The sequence below is a fragment of the Leopardus geoffroyi genome, chromosome E2, assembly GCF_018350155.1.
Source record: "Leopardus geoffroyi isolate Oge1 chromosome E2, O.geoffroyi_Oge1_pat1.0, whole genome shotgun sequence".
Taxonomy (NCBI): Eukaryota; Metazoa; Chordata; class Mammalia; order Carnivora; family Felidae; genus Leopardus; species Leopardus geoffroyi.
In genome coordinates, this window is record NC_059335.1 from 60,710,801 (window position 1) to 60,723,494 (window position 12,694).

At 66.4% G+C, this 12,694-nt stretch overlaps 2 protein-coding genes across 4 annotated transcripts in view; both read left to right on the forward strand.

The window, feature by feature from the left end:
- Positions 1–5,594, forward strand: part of ZC3H18 (zinc finger CCCH-type containing 18) — a 58,740-nt gene extending 53,146 nt beyond the window's left edge. For both annotated transcript variants that reach the window (XM_045439971.1, XM_045439970.1), the window contains 7 exons: positions 272–415; positions 787–846; positions 1,772–1,932; positions 2,161–2,357; positions 2,919–3,015; positions 3,954–4,050; positions 4,664–5,594. In XM_045439971.1, coding sequence (XP_045295927.1) covers positions 272–415; positions 787–846; positions 1,772–1,932; positions 2,161–2,357; positions 2,919–3,015; positions 3,954–4,050; positions 4,664–4,877 — 970 coding nt within the window. In that variant the 3' untranslated portion in view covers positions 4,878–5,594. The remainder of the gene's footprint in view (positions 1–271; positions 416–786; positions 847–1,771; positions 1,933–2,160; positions 2,358–2,918; positions 3,016–3,953; positions 4,051–4,663) is intronic.
- A 3,936-nt stretch (positions 5,595–9,530) lies between these two features.
- On the forward strand, positions 9,531–11,627 carry IL17C (interleukin 17C). Of its 2 annotated transcripts, XM_045439987.1 has the most exons (4): positions 9,531–9,716; positions 9,934–10,055; positions 10,372–10,700; positions 11,033–11,627. In XM_045439987.1, the coding sequence occupies exons 2-4, from the start codon at positions 10,053–10,055 to the stop codon at positions 11,292–11,294; spliced, it is 594 nt and encodes a 197-aa protein (XP_045295943.1). In that variant the 5' UTR covers positions 9,531–9,716; positions 9,934–10,052; the 3' UTR covers positions 11,295–11,627. The 2 variants fall into 2 exon arrangements, with proteins under 2 accessions (XP_045295943.1, XP_045295945.1); XM_045439989.1 differs by lacking the exon at positions 9,531–9,716 and having other exon boundaries at positions 9,884–10,055.
- The last annotated feature ends 1,067 nt before the right edge of the window (positions 11,628–12,694 follow it).

Here is a 12,694-nt window from a genome sequence, read left to right on the forward strand (position 1 = left end):
TTTTTGCCCAGACTTTGTTTCCCGAACTGAGTGTTCGCCCCACCCAAACGATTGGCAGAGTATTTCCCCACACTGACGGGAGCGACCAGCCCTTGGGACCGTTTCCCCTACCGCAGCGCGGGCCCCACGCCTGAGCGGGCCGGGCCCAGGGACAGCCCGGAGATGGGCATCCCCAGCAGGCACGGCACCAGCTGTCGTTCTCGAGGGTTCCTCGAGGACCCGTCCCCGCCTGTTAGGCTGGGTCTGACCCTCCCCCCGTCTCCTGTCACAGAGAGAAGTCCATGAAGAAGCCAGCCCCTCCTCCAGCCCCACCACAGGCCCCTAAGACCACTGCTCCGGCCCCCGAGCCCGCCAAGCCAGGAGACCCTCGGGAAGCCAGGAGGAGAGAGCGGCCAGCTAGGAGCCCCCCCAGGAGGTAAGCGAACGGGCTTCTGGGTACCCTTCTGGAGATTTCTACGTCTTTGGTGCCAGAGCTGAGGGACTTGCCGGCCCTCGATTTCCCCGCGAGCGCGCTGGGAGGCGCAAGCCCCTGAGAGGGAAGGTGCGGCCGTGCGGGACACAGGCGCCCCCTCGACACCAAGGAGTCCCCCGGAGAGAGGCTGCTGGGGGGCTCGAGCAGAGGCTGGCATCTTTGTTTTGTGGAGAAGCCAGCCTTGAAAGAGCAGAGCCCCGCCCACTCGGGAGAGCAGCAGCGCCTGGGCCCGTGGCTACGGGGACCGGTGGGGGGTGTGGGGGGGCGGGGACCGGGGGGACAGGCGGCCGTGGCACCACCTCTCTGTGTTGCAGGCGGACCATCAGCGGCAGCGGCAGCGGCAGCAGCTACAGCGGCTCCAGTTCCAGATCCAGGTCATTGTCCGCGCCTCTCCAGCCCCAGCCCCGCGCGCCTGGCCACCTCCTGCCCCGGGCCCTGGCGCCCCCCCCCCTCCCCCCCGCCCTGAGGTGCTGTGGGGCAGCACGTGGACCAAGAAGACAAGGGACCTTGGCCGGCAGCCCCACGCCTGCGGAGGTGCTCAGCAGGCCTGAGGCCAGCACGGAGCCCTCCCCGCCACCCCATGCTTGAGGCCCTCGGCGGACGGCCTGTAACCAAATCCAGGAAAGAATGAGTGGGAAAGAATTCTGCTCTTAAGCTGTTGGGAGGGAAGACCGTGTGAGACCAGCGCTCGGGTTCCTGGATCGAACTTTCTCTTCCGTTTCTAGGCAGCACGTGGTTTATCCTTTTGCCCACATCTTCCTAAAATAGGTTTAAAGTCCCAGTGTTCAAGCAAAACTGGGTCCTCCCTTTCTCCCCTGATCGTTTCGGGGTCTAAGGACCTAGGAAGCCGTGGTCGGTGTTTTCTGAGAGGGACAGGACTCCGCGGCCTGCCACGTGGGGAGTCCTCGTGGCGGGAGCCGTGGGGGCAGCAGCGCCTGCGAGACAGGCCACCGGTCCCGTGCTGGGCCGGGGTGGCCCCTGCTCCGGTGTGCAGTGTGACTGCAGGTCAGAGCCCTCCCCTTCCTCGGGCCTCGGTACCTGGGCCCTCGGCCCTGCCGTTGCCGGCCTGGCTCCTGCTTCGACGACCCTGCCCGGCAAACAGGGCGGCTGAGCGTTAGTGCGAGGGGCCCTCGACTCGGGGACGTGGGCGTCCCTCCACCGGGTGGCCCCTCTAAACCACCCGAGCACCCCCTGAGGTCTCAGGTTTTGTGGGTACCCGTGCCTCACAAAGAAACTGGGGAAGGTGGACCGTCTTGCGGTCATGGCCACGGGGGTGCAGACGTGCTCGTGTGTGTCCAGGTCCCTGAGCGTGAGCAGCGTCTCCTCGGTGTCCAGCGCCACGTCGAGTAGCAGCTCGGTGCATAGCGTGGACTCAGACGACATGTACGCAGACCTGGCCAGCCCCGTGTCCTCAGCCAGTTCGCGGTCCCCCACCCCAGCCCAGACCAAGAAGGAGAAAGGTACAGGGGGCTCCTCGCGTGCTGGGCATTGTGGCTGCAGAGGCGGGCAGGCCCTTTGTGGAAAGAGGGGGTGCGCCCCGCCTCGCTCGGTTCAGCAGGAGAGCTCAGGGACCCCCCAGCTCTGACACGCACGCGGGTTGCCCGGCTGAGAGCACGTCCCTCTTCCGTGGCCCACGGGAGACTGCCGTGCCAGGATGGCGACCGTGACTTAGCGTTTGTCGTTGGCAGGAAAGTCTAAGAAAGAAGACGGGGTTAAAGAGGACAAGCGGAAAAGGGACTCATCAGCACAGCTGCCCAAATCCTCGAAGCCTTCTGCAGGCGGGAAACCCCCGCAGCCCGCGGCCCCCCAGCAGGCGCCCCCCGGGCAGCCCCAGCAGGGCTCATTCGTCGCCCACAAGGAGATCAAGCTGACGCTGCTGAACAAGGTGAGGCCGTGGGTGCTGCTGGTGGTGCTTCCGGGAGCCCTGCTCGGTGGGGCCGTCCTGTTCGCTGGGGCCGCTTGACTCCTAGGATTAGATCACCGAGGGCCTGGAGTGGTGGCCGCCCGTAGCTAGCTCGTCGTCCTGCCCCGGCCAACTGCCTCACGGGGACGGGGGGATGCGTGTGGGGATGAAGCCCGGTGGCACGTCCTGGGAGATCCGAGCGTCCCAGGGCCGGTGGGTGCTCCCCCGGCCCCTCCCCGAACACCCGGGCCTTGCCGACTCCCACAGTGCAGCCCGGGGGCAGGGAGCAAAGTGGACTCGGGCTCTGTGAGGTGACGTCCCCAAGGCTGCATGGGACTAGAAGGGCCAGAGGCCTTCCCGGGCAGGTGGCCCCCAGGAAACACAGTGTCTGTGCAGGCACCTTCGCTGCAGAGGTTGAAGGCCCGAACCCCTGGGCCTTGCCTCTCTCGGGGTCCTGTGGGCACCCTGCGTCCGCCCGGGCTGCTTCCGCGTGGTGGCCAGCAGGTCAGGCCGGGGTCCTCACCGTGCCCTTCTCTGTCTCAGGCGGCTGACAAAGGGAGCAGGAAGCGGTATGAACCCTCGGACAAAGACAGGCAAAGTCCTCCTCCGGCCAAGCGTGCTAACTTGTCCCCAGACCGAGGTGAGCCCCAAGCCCTGCAGGGCCCAGTGAGGCCTAGGGGCCTTGAAAGATACCCCCAGGAACCGATCGTGTGGGTACATCTGTCAGTATCTGACGTACTAGAGTTAAAGCTGAGAAGGAGATTTCAGCGTGTGTTTATGTTAAAACAGTAGGTTATTGTGTTTTAACATAAATACCACTTTTTATGAAAAAAATAACTAAATTGCCATAAACAGAAGTTAGTAGGTTTATCATCGTTTCGTTTTTCGAAAACGTCTTCACTGTCTGGATGAGAGGCGGTGGCTCGGTTCTCCTCTCTTGCGATGGCGCGGGCCACACGGACTCTGGGAAGCCTGGTCCACGAGCCAGCGCAGGGGGCAGGCGGGCCTCGGGGCTGCCGTAGAAACAGTCTGACCCAGCCGCCCGCCCTCAGGCGATCTCTGGAGACCGGTGCAGACTGGAGCTCTGCCAGGGCATCTCCTCCCTGCTAACCTGGGCAGGGGGGCCGGCGGGATCCCCGGGGCGCCAGGAACAGGAGGGGGGCGCCCACCGCACGTGCGCGCCCGGACCGAGAACCGACTGGTGTGAGAGCCTGTGTGCTCGGCCCGGCACCGAACCCCCCGCCCGGCGCCCTCTTGCGGGCCCTCCGTTCTCATTGGACAGCAGTGTGACGGACGCCTCCGACTTGGCGGTGTCGCTTGTGTTTTCCCCGTGTCCTGCTCTGGCGCTGGCTCTGGAAGCACAGAGCCCACGTGGGTTCCCGGGGTCTCACCTCTGACATCACCCGTGCTGCCCCGTCTCCTTCCTCTGCCCCTTGCCTCTCCCCGTGAGCTGCCACAGCTCTGGAATGGGGCCGCCGGCGTGCGGGAAGCCCACCGGCCCCGTCCGCGTGCGCCACCCCGCGCCGCTGGCTCACGTGTGATCGAGACTGAGGTCTCACCTCATCCCGTGTCGTCCAGGTTCTCGGGACCGCAAGTCAGGTGGGAGACTCGGCTCCCCGAAGCCAGAGCGGCAGAGAGGCCAGAATTCTAAGGCACCCGTGGCCCCCCCAGACAGGTGAGTGCCCCACCCCTGCCCTGGGCACACCACGTAGGTGCTGTCGCTGCAGGGTCAGCTAGCCGGAGCTTCCCTGCCTGGGTGGAGGCCGGCAGAGCCGGCCCCACAGCGGGTCCTAGAATGAGGGGGCCCCGGGGCACCAGGCTTTCTGGCGCCCCAGCTCCTCCCGCCTTCCCCGTCGTCCCCGCGAGCAGGAGCAGAGATTGGCTTCCGCCAGGAAACCGGCCGCCTAGCCCCTTCCCGCTACACCCGCAGGCCGGAGGTCCGGATGGGTGCACACTCGGTTATCCGCACAGCCCCCACCTGCCCCGGCCCTCGGGGCTCCTCCCGAGTCAGTGTGGGCTTCTCCCCACCACGAGGAGGCAGCGGTGGGACAGGTCGGCAGGTTCCAGGCGAGCCCCGGACGCCGTGTCCCCTCCACCCCACGACCCAGGGCCCCTCCCACCGCGGCCAGGCCGGAGCGAGCACTGCCGGCCGGAAGCCCACCTGTCTCCACGGCCGCCAGTGCCCAGCGGGCCCCATCCACCTTGGGAGGCCCACGGCGTGGGGGGCTGGGGGGACGGTGCTCCGACCCTCTGACGGCCTCTCCCCCCAACCCGCCCACCCCCTGCAGGAAGCGCCAGCTGTCACCCCAGTCCAAGAGCTCCAGTAAGGTCACGAGCGTGCCCGGCAAAGCCTCAGACGCCGGCACTGCCACCGCTGTCTCCACCGGCACCAAATCAGGGAAGGCCAGCACGCTGTCACGGCGCGAGGAGCTCCTGAAGCAGCTCAAAGCCGTGGAGGACGCCATCGCTCGCAAGCGGGCCAAGATCCCCGGGAAGGTGTAGGGGCCCCGCGGGCTCGGCCCCCCGCCCCCCGCCAGAGTTAGAGACTCTCGTGTTTTTATAAATAGGGTAAGCACAGCCTTCTCGGATTTTGAAGTTAACGTCTAATTTTGGCTGTGATTCTTTTTAAAAATTAAAAAAGAAAAAAAAAGTTTCTCAGCTGGAAAAGAAGCCACACACACGTAACGAAGATGATGCCGAATCGCGGTCTCCTCCCCAGCAGACCAGACCGAACCAGCCCCAGCCCAGAGCAGAAGTCCCGAGAGACAGGCAGGCAGGCCGGCCGGCCGGCCGGCGGCAGGAACGAGGACGCGGCCTCAGTTTTATGTAAATTATAAGTCCCAGGCGCCCAGTTCCGCCTGCCCGCGTCTTCCCTGCCCTCTGCCAGCCAGCCTGCCCTGGGCCGGTCCTCTGCCCGCGCTCCTTCCTGCCCCGGGGTCCCGGGAGCACCTGCTCCTTACCGGCCTCCTCCCCACCCCGCCGCCCCCAGGGTCAGAAAATAGATATATATTCTTGACTGAAGTCCGATTGGGAAATATTTCCTGTCTTTTATTTTAAGCATCAGATTGTTTTAGTTGATTTAAAAAGGAAAAAAAAAATATAGAAAAGACCAAAAAAAAAAAAAAAAAAAAAAAAAGACCGAGGGTGTTGTTGGGCGTCTGTCTAATGTGGAGGGTCTTTTTTTGAGGGGTCTCCTAAAATAAAGTATTTTGATAAGCAGCCGTCTCGCCCCGGTGGTGATTACGTGGACGCGGGCCCCCACTGTCGCCCGCCCCACGGCGCCCGCTGGGCCCACCTGGCAGGTTAGCGGCCTCCAGCTGCTGAAGGCTGGGGACACGGGGGCCCCCCCTGGGTGGGGCACCTCGTGTCCTCGGGGGGGACCTGGCCCCGGCAGGGCTTCGTGAACACTCCAGCCAGCCGGTGGCTGCCTTTCCCCAAGGTGGATCCCGGGGCGGAGAGGCCAGGAGGGACAACCGACAGGCTAGGCCGGCCCTGCCCGGAAGCTGTTGTGCAGTCGGCGGAGTGACCGCGCCCCCGGGTGCGCTGAGCTGAGCGGGAGACGTCCCGCCGCAGAGCACAGGCGGACTGTGAGGTCTGAGCGAGGCTGTGCTCACGCTCTCCCCTGGAGAGCCCCATCGGGGCCGGGGCCAGGGCCACGGAGCGCGGACGCCTTCTGGTGTGGATTATAAACTCGCAGAGGAGTGCCGTGGCCTCGGGGCGCCCCCACGTCACGGTGCCCTCCTGCCCCCAGGCTGCTTTGAAACAAGGTCTCGGGTGCTGCGCACGCCCTGGAGCCCGTGCTGCCGTCCCCGTCCTGGTGCTGGGGGGCGCTTCACGGTGCCCGGGTCGGGAGCTGGGTCCAGCACCAGTGCGCTCGGGCACCAGCACCCGGGGCTGGCTGGCTGTCAGAGCGAGGGGCCCGGTGGGGGGTGTACTGCCAGACCGGCCACGCCACCAAGCGTCCTGAGCAGGTCGCGCTCCGGTTTACGTCCACATCCTGCGGGAATTGGGATTCCTCTCCCGACACGGTGGCCTCGATTACGTGTCGCGGCAACTTTCCAAAGCTTATCTGGTTTGCCATCGGGTCAAAGCCAGGCTCGGAGAGAACTCCCATCCTCTGAGTAGGTGGCCTTCCGGGACACAAAGCCAGAACCCGGGACAGCTTGGGGGCCAGCCTGTCCCGATGTGCGCTGTGCCCCTGGGCTGCCGGACCCCGCAACCGGCCGGCAGTGATAGCCACTGTAAAGCCGGGAGCCCCCAGGGGAGCCCACCACCCAGCCGTGTGCGCTCCCCTCCTTGCCCCACCACCCTGACCTGGCCCGAGCCAGAGCCCTGGGTCCGCTCCACCCCAGCCTGGTCGAAACCGACAGTTTGGAACTTGCCGTCTGGGCTCATGGCTCCTCTTGGCTAGACTTAGCAGGTGCCTGTCCGGGGAAGGGTAAGAGCCGCACCCCAAGCCAACTCTCCCCCGCCCAGTCTGGTGGAAAGAACATTCTGGGCCGGGCGTCTGGGAAAAGGAAGGCCTCTGTTACGTAATGGGTCCTCGGGCATCCTTGCCTCCAGGGAACACGATGGCTGAGGTCCTGGCTCGTGTGGTTAACGTGTAAAACAGCGGGGATAATTAAGGGTCGTCCCTCCACTTCCGTGTCTGTCCCCTAGGCCGCCCCCCGTGTCCAGGTACAGTCTTCACAGCTAGGGGGGCCCCGCCACGTGGCACGTGCTGACCTATCCCCTCCGACGCCTGCTTGCCTTTCCTCCCACCCGAGGGCCTTTGCACATGCTGCTTCCCGTTCTTGGAACTCTGGCCTCACTCACCGCTCATGCTTCCTCTGGCCACTCAGACCAGGCCTGCCCCGTCCCCTCAGCCACCCCCGCAGCACCCCGGTGGGCCCTCCCACCTTCCTCCCCCAGCCAGCCTGCCCCTGCGCCAAGCCCCCCTGCCCTCTCTCCTCCTCTCTCTCAAATGGATGAAAGCAAGACAAATTATTTTCTAATTTGTATTTTCGTCACTGAAACGTGAAATACAATCTCCAACGTCATGAGGGAAAACGGGCTAACGTGGCAGCTCGGTCTGGTGAAAACGCAGTTTCTGTGGGTTTCCCGCTGGTCGTTCACAGCAGCCCCCCTGCCGTCATTACGTCTCGGCTGGACATGCCCTCCTGCACCCTCCCCTGTACCCAGTTCCCCCGGGCCTCCACCTCCTCCTGCTCCCGCCCCTCCCCTGCTCTCCCTACACGCAGCCTCCCCCCCCCCGGTGACCGTTGCCACCAGCCCATAGGCGGCCTCGCTCAGCAGGAGGGGCTCAGCCTGTGGTGCTCAGGGGTTTCAGAGCTGAAGGAGGCCTGTGTTCCAAGGGGCATGGTTTGAGGGCGGGGCCTTCTGGGACACCGCCTCCGGGATGCCCTCCGACTTCCTCTGGTGGTGCCTTTCCAGTCTTGCCCAACCCAGGACTTCTGTGCTTGCCTCAGCCACCCGCAGGAATGAGGTGCCACCTGGGCCCCCGCCCTGCATCCTTGCAACCTTGATGTCAGGCTGGCCAGGACCCCCGGCCCCCCCGGGCCCTTCCCCTGCCCCTGGTCCCCTTGAGCAGCGTCTACCCCCGGAACTGGCTGTCAGGACCACGGGGAACGGTGCTGGGTGGCCCTGGTGTCACAAAGCGGGGGGAGCACACAGCCTGGCCCCCGGTTCCTCCACTGGACGCGGTGCCCACCCAGCGGGCCGTTCGGAAAAGACACACAAGATGCTGACACGCATCTCGTGGGGGGCTGGTGTGGGCAGGGGGCAAGGCTGGGGCCTCGCGGGTGTGGACCCCCTGGCAGCCACGGCATATTCTCCAGTTCATAAAGGAGACCCGCGTGCGTGTGTGGCCAGACCCCCCTGGCCAAAGGGCAGTGAGAGCCCCGCACGCGTTGCGCCTCCACGCCCCCCAGCCTCCAGGCCGGGGTCAATCTGCCAGCGCCCCGCGACTGGGGCACCGTCCCCCCACTCTCCTCCCTGGGGACCCAGGCTCAGCCCCTTCCCCCCATTCTGCGGCACTTACGGGACGCCAAGGCGCCAGGGGCAGCTCTGTGCCGGGGCCGTGGCAGGTGTGCCACCCCACCGTCCCTGCCCTCAAGGGAGGAGACCCCCGAGCACCCCTGCAGGTGCAGGGGGCAGCCGTCGGCTCGGCCCGAGGAGGCTCTTCCTGGAGAGCTGGCCTGGGCTGACACACAGAGCACAGCAGCCAGCATCCGCCCTGCAGAGGCGGTCACGGGCTCAGCGGTGTCCCCCCCCAAAATATGTCCACGTCCTGGCCCCGGTGCCTTTGGAGAACGTGCCCTTATCCAGGAAAAGGGTCCTGGCAGATGCGGCTATGGTAAAGACCTTGAGATGGGATCATTCTGACTGAGGTGGGTGTCCTCACGCAGAAGGCGAGATGGGGGCACAGGGGAGGGGCCGTGTCGTGGCCGCAAGCCAAGGGACCCTGAGAATCAGCAGCAGCCAGGAGAAGCGAGAAGAGGTGGGACGGGTCCTCCCAGAGACCCCAGATGCCACTTACCCTGCCGACAATATGATTTCAGACCCCGGCCTCCAAACCATGGGAACAAATTTCTGCTATCTTAAGCCCTCAGTGTGTGTTACTTTGTCGAAGCTGCTCTAGCAAACTAATACAGGTGGTGATCTCCCCATTGCAGCAGGTATGCAAGCAGAGGGCTGGGGCGCTGGAGGGAGGACCAGCCCTGGGGACTCAATGCATCTATCCCTCCATCGGAAGCAGCATTTCCTCCAGGCCAGCGAGGGACAAGGGTCTCCCTTAACCCTGTCCTGCTCTCCGGGACACAGGCCCAGCAAGCCCACTGACAGGTGCAGACGCCAGGAGAGCCCTCCTCCCTCAAGGGGTCTCCGCGTCCCTGGAGTCTCGGGGTGGCGCCTGCCTGGTGCGGATGCTGGCCACTGCCCGCACGTGGGCAGGCAGGGTCCTGGGACGGCAGGTGACACCCTCCCGCCACCCTCAGACCCTATTCTGCTGGGGGACGCTTCAGGTTCTGATATGAGGGACCAGGACGCACAGGACCCTGGGTCTTGGTGGGTGACCAGGGGACCCGGGGGGTGGTGTCCAAACCCCAGCCATTCAAAGCTTCACCAGACCACCTCCCACTGTCCTTTCCGGGGTAACAAAGGCACCCGGCGCTGTCACCCCACAGCCCCACAGCCCAGCTCCTGGAGCGCCTTCTGGAATGTCTCCCACCTGTGCAGGAGGGAGCGGGCACCGATGCCCCTCCTGGAACATTGGCTACAAACGGGACCGACCTCGCGTCCACAACCTGGGGCACCGGCCCCCGAGGAGCTCCGTGCGGCACTGTGAGTGACGGAGGCCACCCCGGCTGCCCGGCCCGCGGCTCCCCGTGGCCAAAACATCCCAGTCCGTCCATCGGCAGTGGCCAGCCTGGGGCAGGGTCCCTCCAGGCGGGGGAGGGAGAGGAGGAGGGGGGTGGGCACGGGCCCGCCCTGGGCGGGGAGGAGACAGGGGCACCCACCGGGAGGGGAGGAGGAAGCTCAGCGGGCACTTCCCCGGGAGGAAGCGGCCCGGATTTCCCCCAGGTGTGGCTGGAGGTATAAAGGGCGCCGGGAGCCGGGAGGCTCCAGGACCGCAGCCGGTGCACCTGCCTCTTGCAGCCCAGCGCCGCCGCCGCCACCATGGTGAGCCGCCGCGTCTCCCCACGCCCCCACCTGGGCGGGGCCACCTGGCCCTGCAGGGCTGGTGGCTTCCCGCCCCCACTCGGAGGACGTCGGGATGGGGTCCAGGAAGCCCCCCAAGGCTGGGGGCAGGAGGCAGCCGGGCCCCAGGAGCTCTGGTGCTCTGGGGAGCTCGGGCTGCAGGGCTAGCCCCAACTTGGGAGAGAGGGCTGTACCCTGTTTTTCCACAGGAAATAGGGCAAGCCGGGGCGGGGGGGGGGCGGTGAGTGCCCCTTCCCTGGGCACCCCCTGACCTGACTCCCCAATGCCTACCCGCCAGCTCCTCCCTGGCCTCTTGCTTCTGTTCTGGACGCCTGCCAGCCTGGCCCGCCACGGCCCCCAGCTCTGGGGGGGCCCCCACGCCCACGGGACCCCACGCTGCTACTCGGCCGAGGAGCTGCCTCTGGGCCAGCCCCCGCCGCATCTGCTGGCTCGAGCCGCCAAGTGGGAGCAGGCTTTGCCCGTAGCCCTGGTGTCCAGCCTGGAGGCGGGGGGCCGCAGGAGGCGGCACGACGGCCCCCCCGCTGGGACCCAGTGCCCGGTGCTGCGTCCTGAGGACGTGCTGGAAGCCGGCATCCACCAGCGTTCCATCTCCCCCTGGAGATACCGGTGAGGGCCGGGGGGCGCCCTGCGTGCTGGGGTCCCCGCTCCGTGCTGTTGGGCCATCCCCGCCTCCCTCCGAGCCCCGGCGTCTCCGCCTGTTAGACGGGACGGTCACCCCCAGGCCGGGCGGGTGGGGCCCCATCAGCGGGGCGCCTCCTTGCCGCTGTGGTGGGCAAGAGTCCGGCCCGGCTCGGTGGCCAGGGACGCCCGGGAGAATGCCGAGGTCCGCGCCTGAGCCCCTGCAGGGGTGGGCGGGTGGGGGGCGCTGGGCCGGGGGGGGGGGGGGGGGGCGGGGAGGGGGCTCGCTCACCGAGGCTCTGCCCCGTCTGTCCCCGCAGCGTGGACACGGACGAGAGCCGCTACCCGCAGAAGCTGGCCTTCGCCCAGTGCCTGTGCAGGGGCTGCATCAGCGCCAGGACGGGCCGCGAGACGGCGGCGCTCAACTCGGTGCCGCTGCTGCAGAGCCTGCTGGTGCTGCGCCGCCAGCCCTGCTCGCGGGAGGCCACGGGGCTGCCCACGCCCGGGGCCTTCTCCTTCCACGCGGAGTTCATCCGCGTGCCCGTCGGCTGCACGTGTGTCCTGCCCAGGTCGGCTCAGTGAGCCCCGGGCTCGGCCGGCATCGCCTGCGCCCCCCCACCCCGCGCTGGACAGTCGGGGGGCTCTCCCGGCAGGGCCCCCCTATTTATGGGTATTTATTGCTTATTTATTTGCCCCACGGGGTCCCCGGGCAGGTACCGAGGCTCCGGGCCTCGGGGCTGAGGAACGACGGCGGACGCCACGCCCCGGAGGTTGTGTCCCCCGTGCCTGGAGGGTGACTGCTGCTCGGGCCCATCTCGAGACTCGGTTTACCCTTTCTGCAAAAACACCTGGGCTGGAAGGACTCTTTGTCTTCTTCTAGAACTTTCTTAAACAACACGAACGGTGTTCTGATGACGCCTCCGTCTCGGTGTTCCCCCGGGGCTCCCCTCACACCCTCCCTAGCCTCACGCTGCTCCCGGGCCCCCAAGCTTCCCCTCCCCAGCCCCCCAGAGGAAGAGGTACCCCTATATTTCCGAAACAACTATTTAAAGTGTCAACGCATCGCTAAATTGACAAAAGTCCCCCAGAGCACACTGTGGGAGGGCAGACGGCGGTGGTTGAAGGCACCCCCTCCCCCTCCCCCCTGCCTGGCCCTCGGCACCCGGCTGGTCCCGCGGGGGCAGCCGCCGGCCCTAGATTCTCATGTCCTCCCAGGAAGGTCCCAAGGTCGTCCACTTGGGAGATGTGCTTTGACACGGGTGTGCCCCGCTGGCCCTGGCAGGGCCTTGGCACCTGAGGGGCTCCCATTCTGGCCGTGTTGTGGCCAGGCCCTCCTCCACCAAGGGGACTCCCCCTCTGCCCCACAGACAGCGTCTGAGGGAACTCCTGGGGGAGTCCGCTCAGGGGGGACACATCTCCGGCTTCTGAACGTCCCCTCCAGCCCCGCCAGAGACCTAGGCGGATCTCGCTGCCTGGACGGCCCTGGGGCTTCGGCCCCCCAGCAGGGACCCGGCAGAGCCCGGCAGCCCTGAGGCCAGGCACCCCAGCCTCCTGCAGAGCGTCCTGGCTCACAGCGTGACTACGCAGGTCACGGCCGGGGGTGCTCGGTGTGTGGCCTCAGCAGGTGTGGAGAGGGGTCCCGGGCAGCTCTGGCTCGGCTACACCCCCCCTCAGAGCCTCAGTTTCCCCAGCCTAAGGGGTGCCTGCCGTAGGGGCTGCAGGGCTCTTTTCAGAAGCTCCCTGATGGATGGACCACTTTCACCCCCGATCAAGGTCCGCTGTGTTCAAACAAGCCCGTGGGAGGTGTTCGGGGTGATCTTTGTGTGGGGTCTGAAGGACACTCTGCCCGTGGGTGGCCACACCAGTTGTTGGCTGGTGAAGGAGTGAAGGCCCCGGGGAGGGGCTTCCAAACTGAGGGTCCAGGAGGCCCAGAGGCCACCTGAGCAGGGACCAGCCTTGCAGTAGAGGGAACAGCCTGTGTC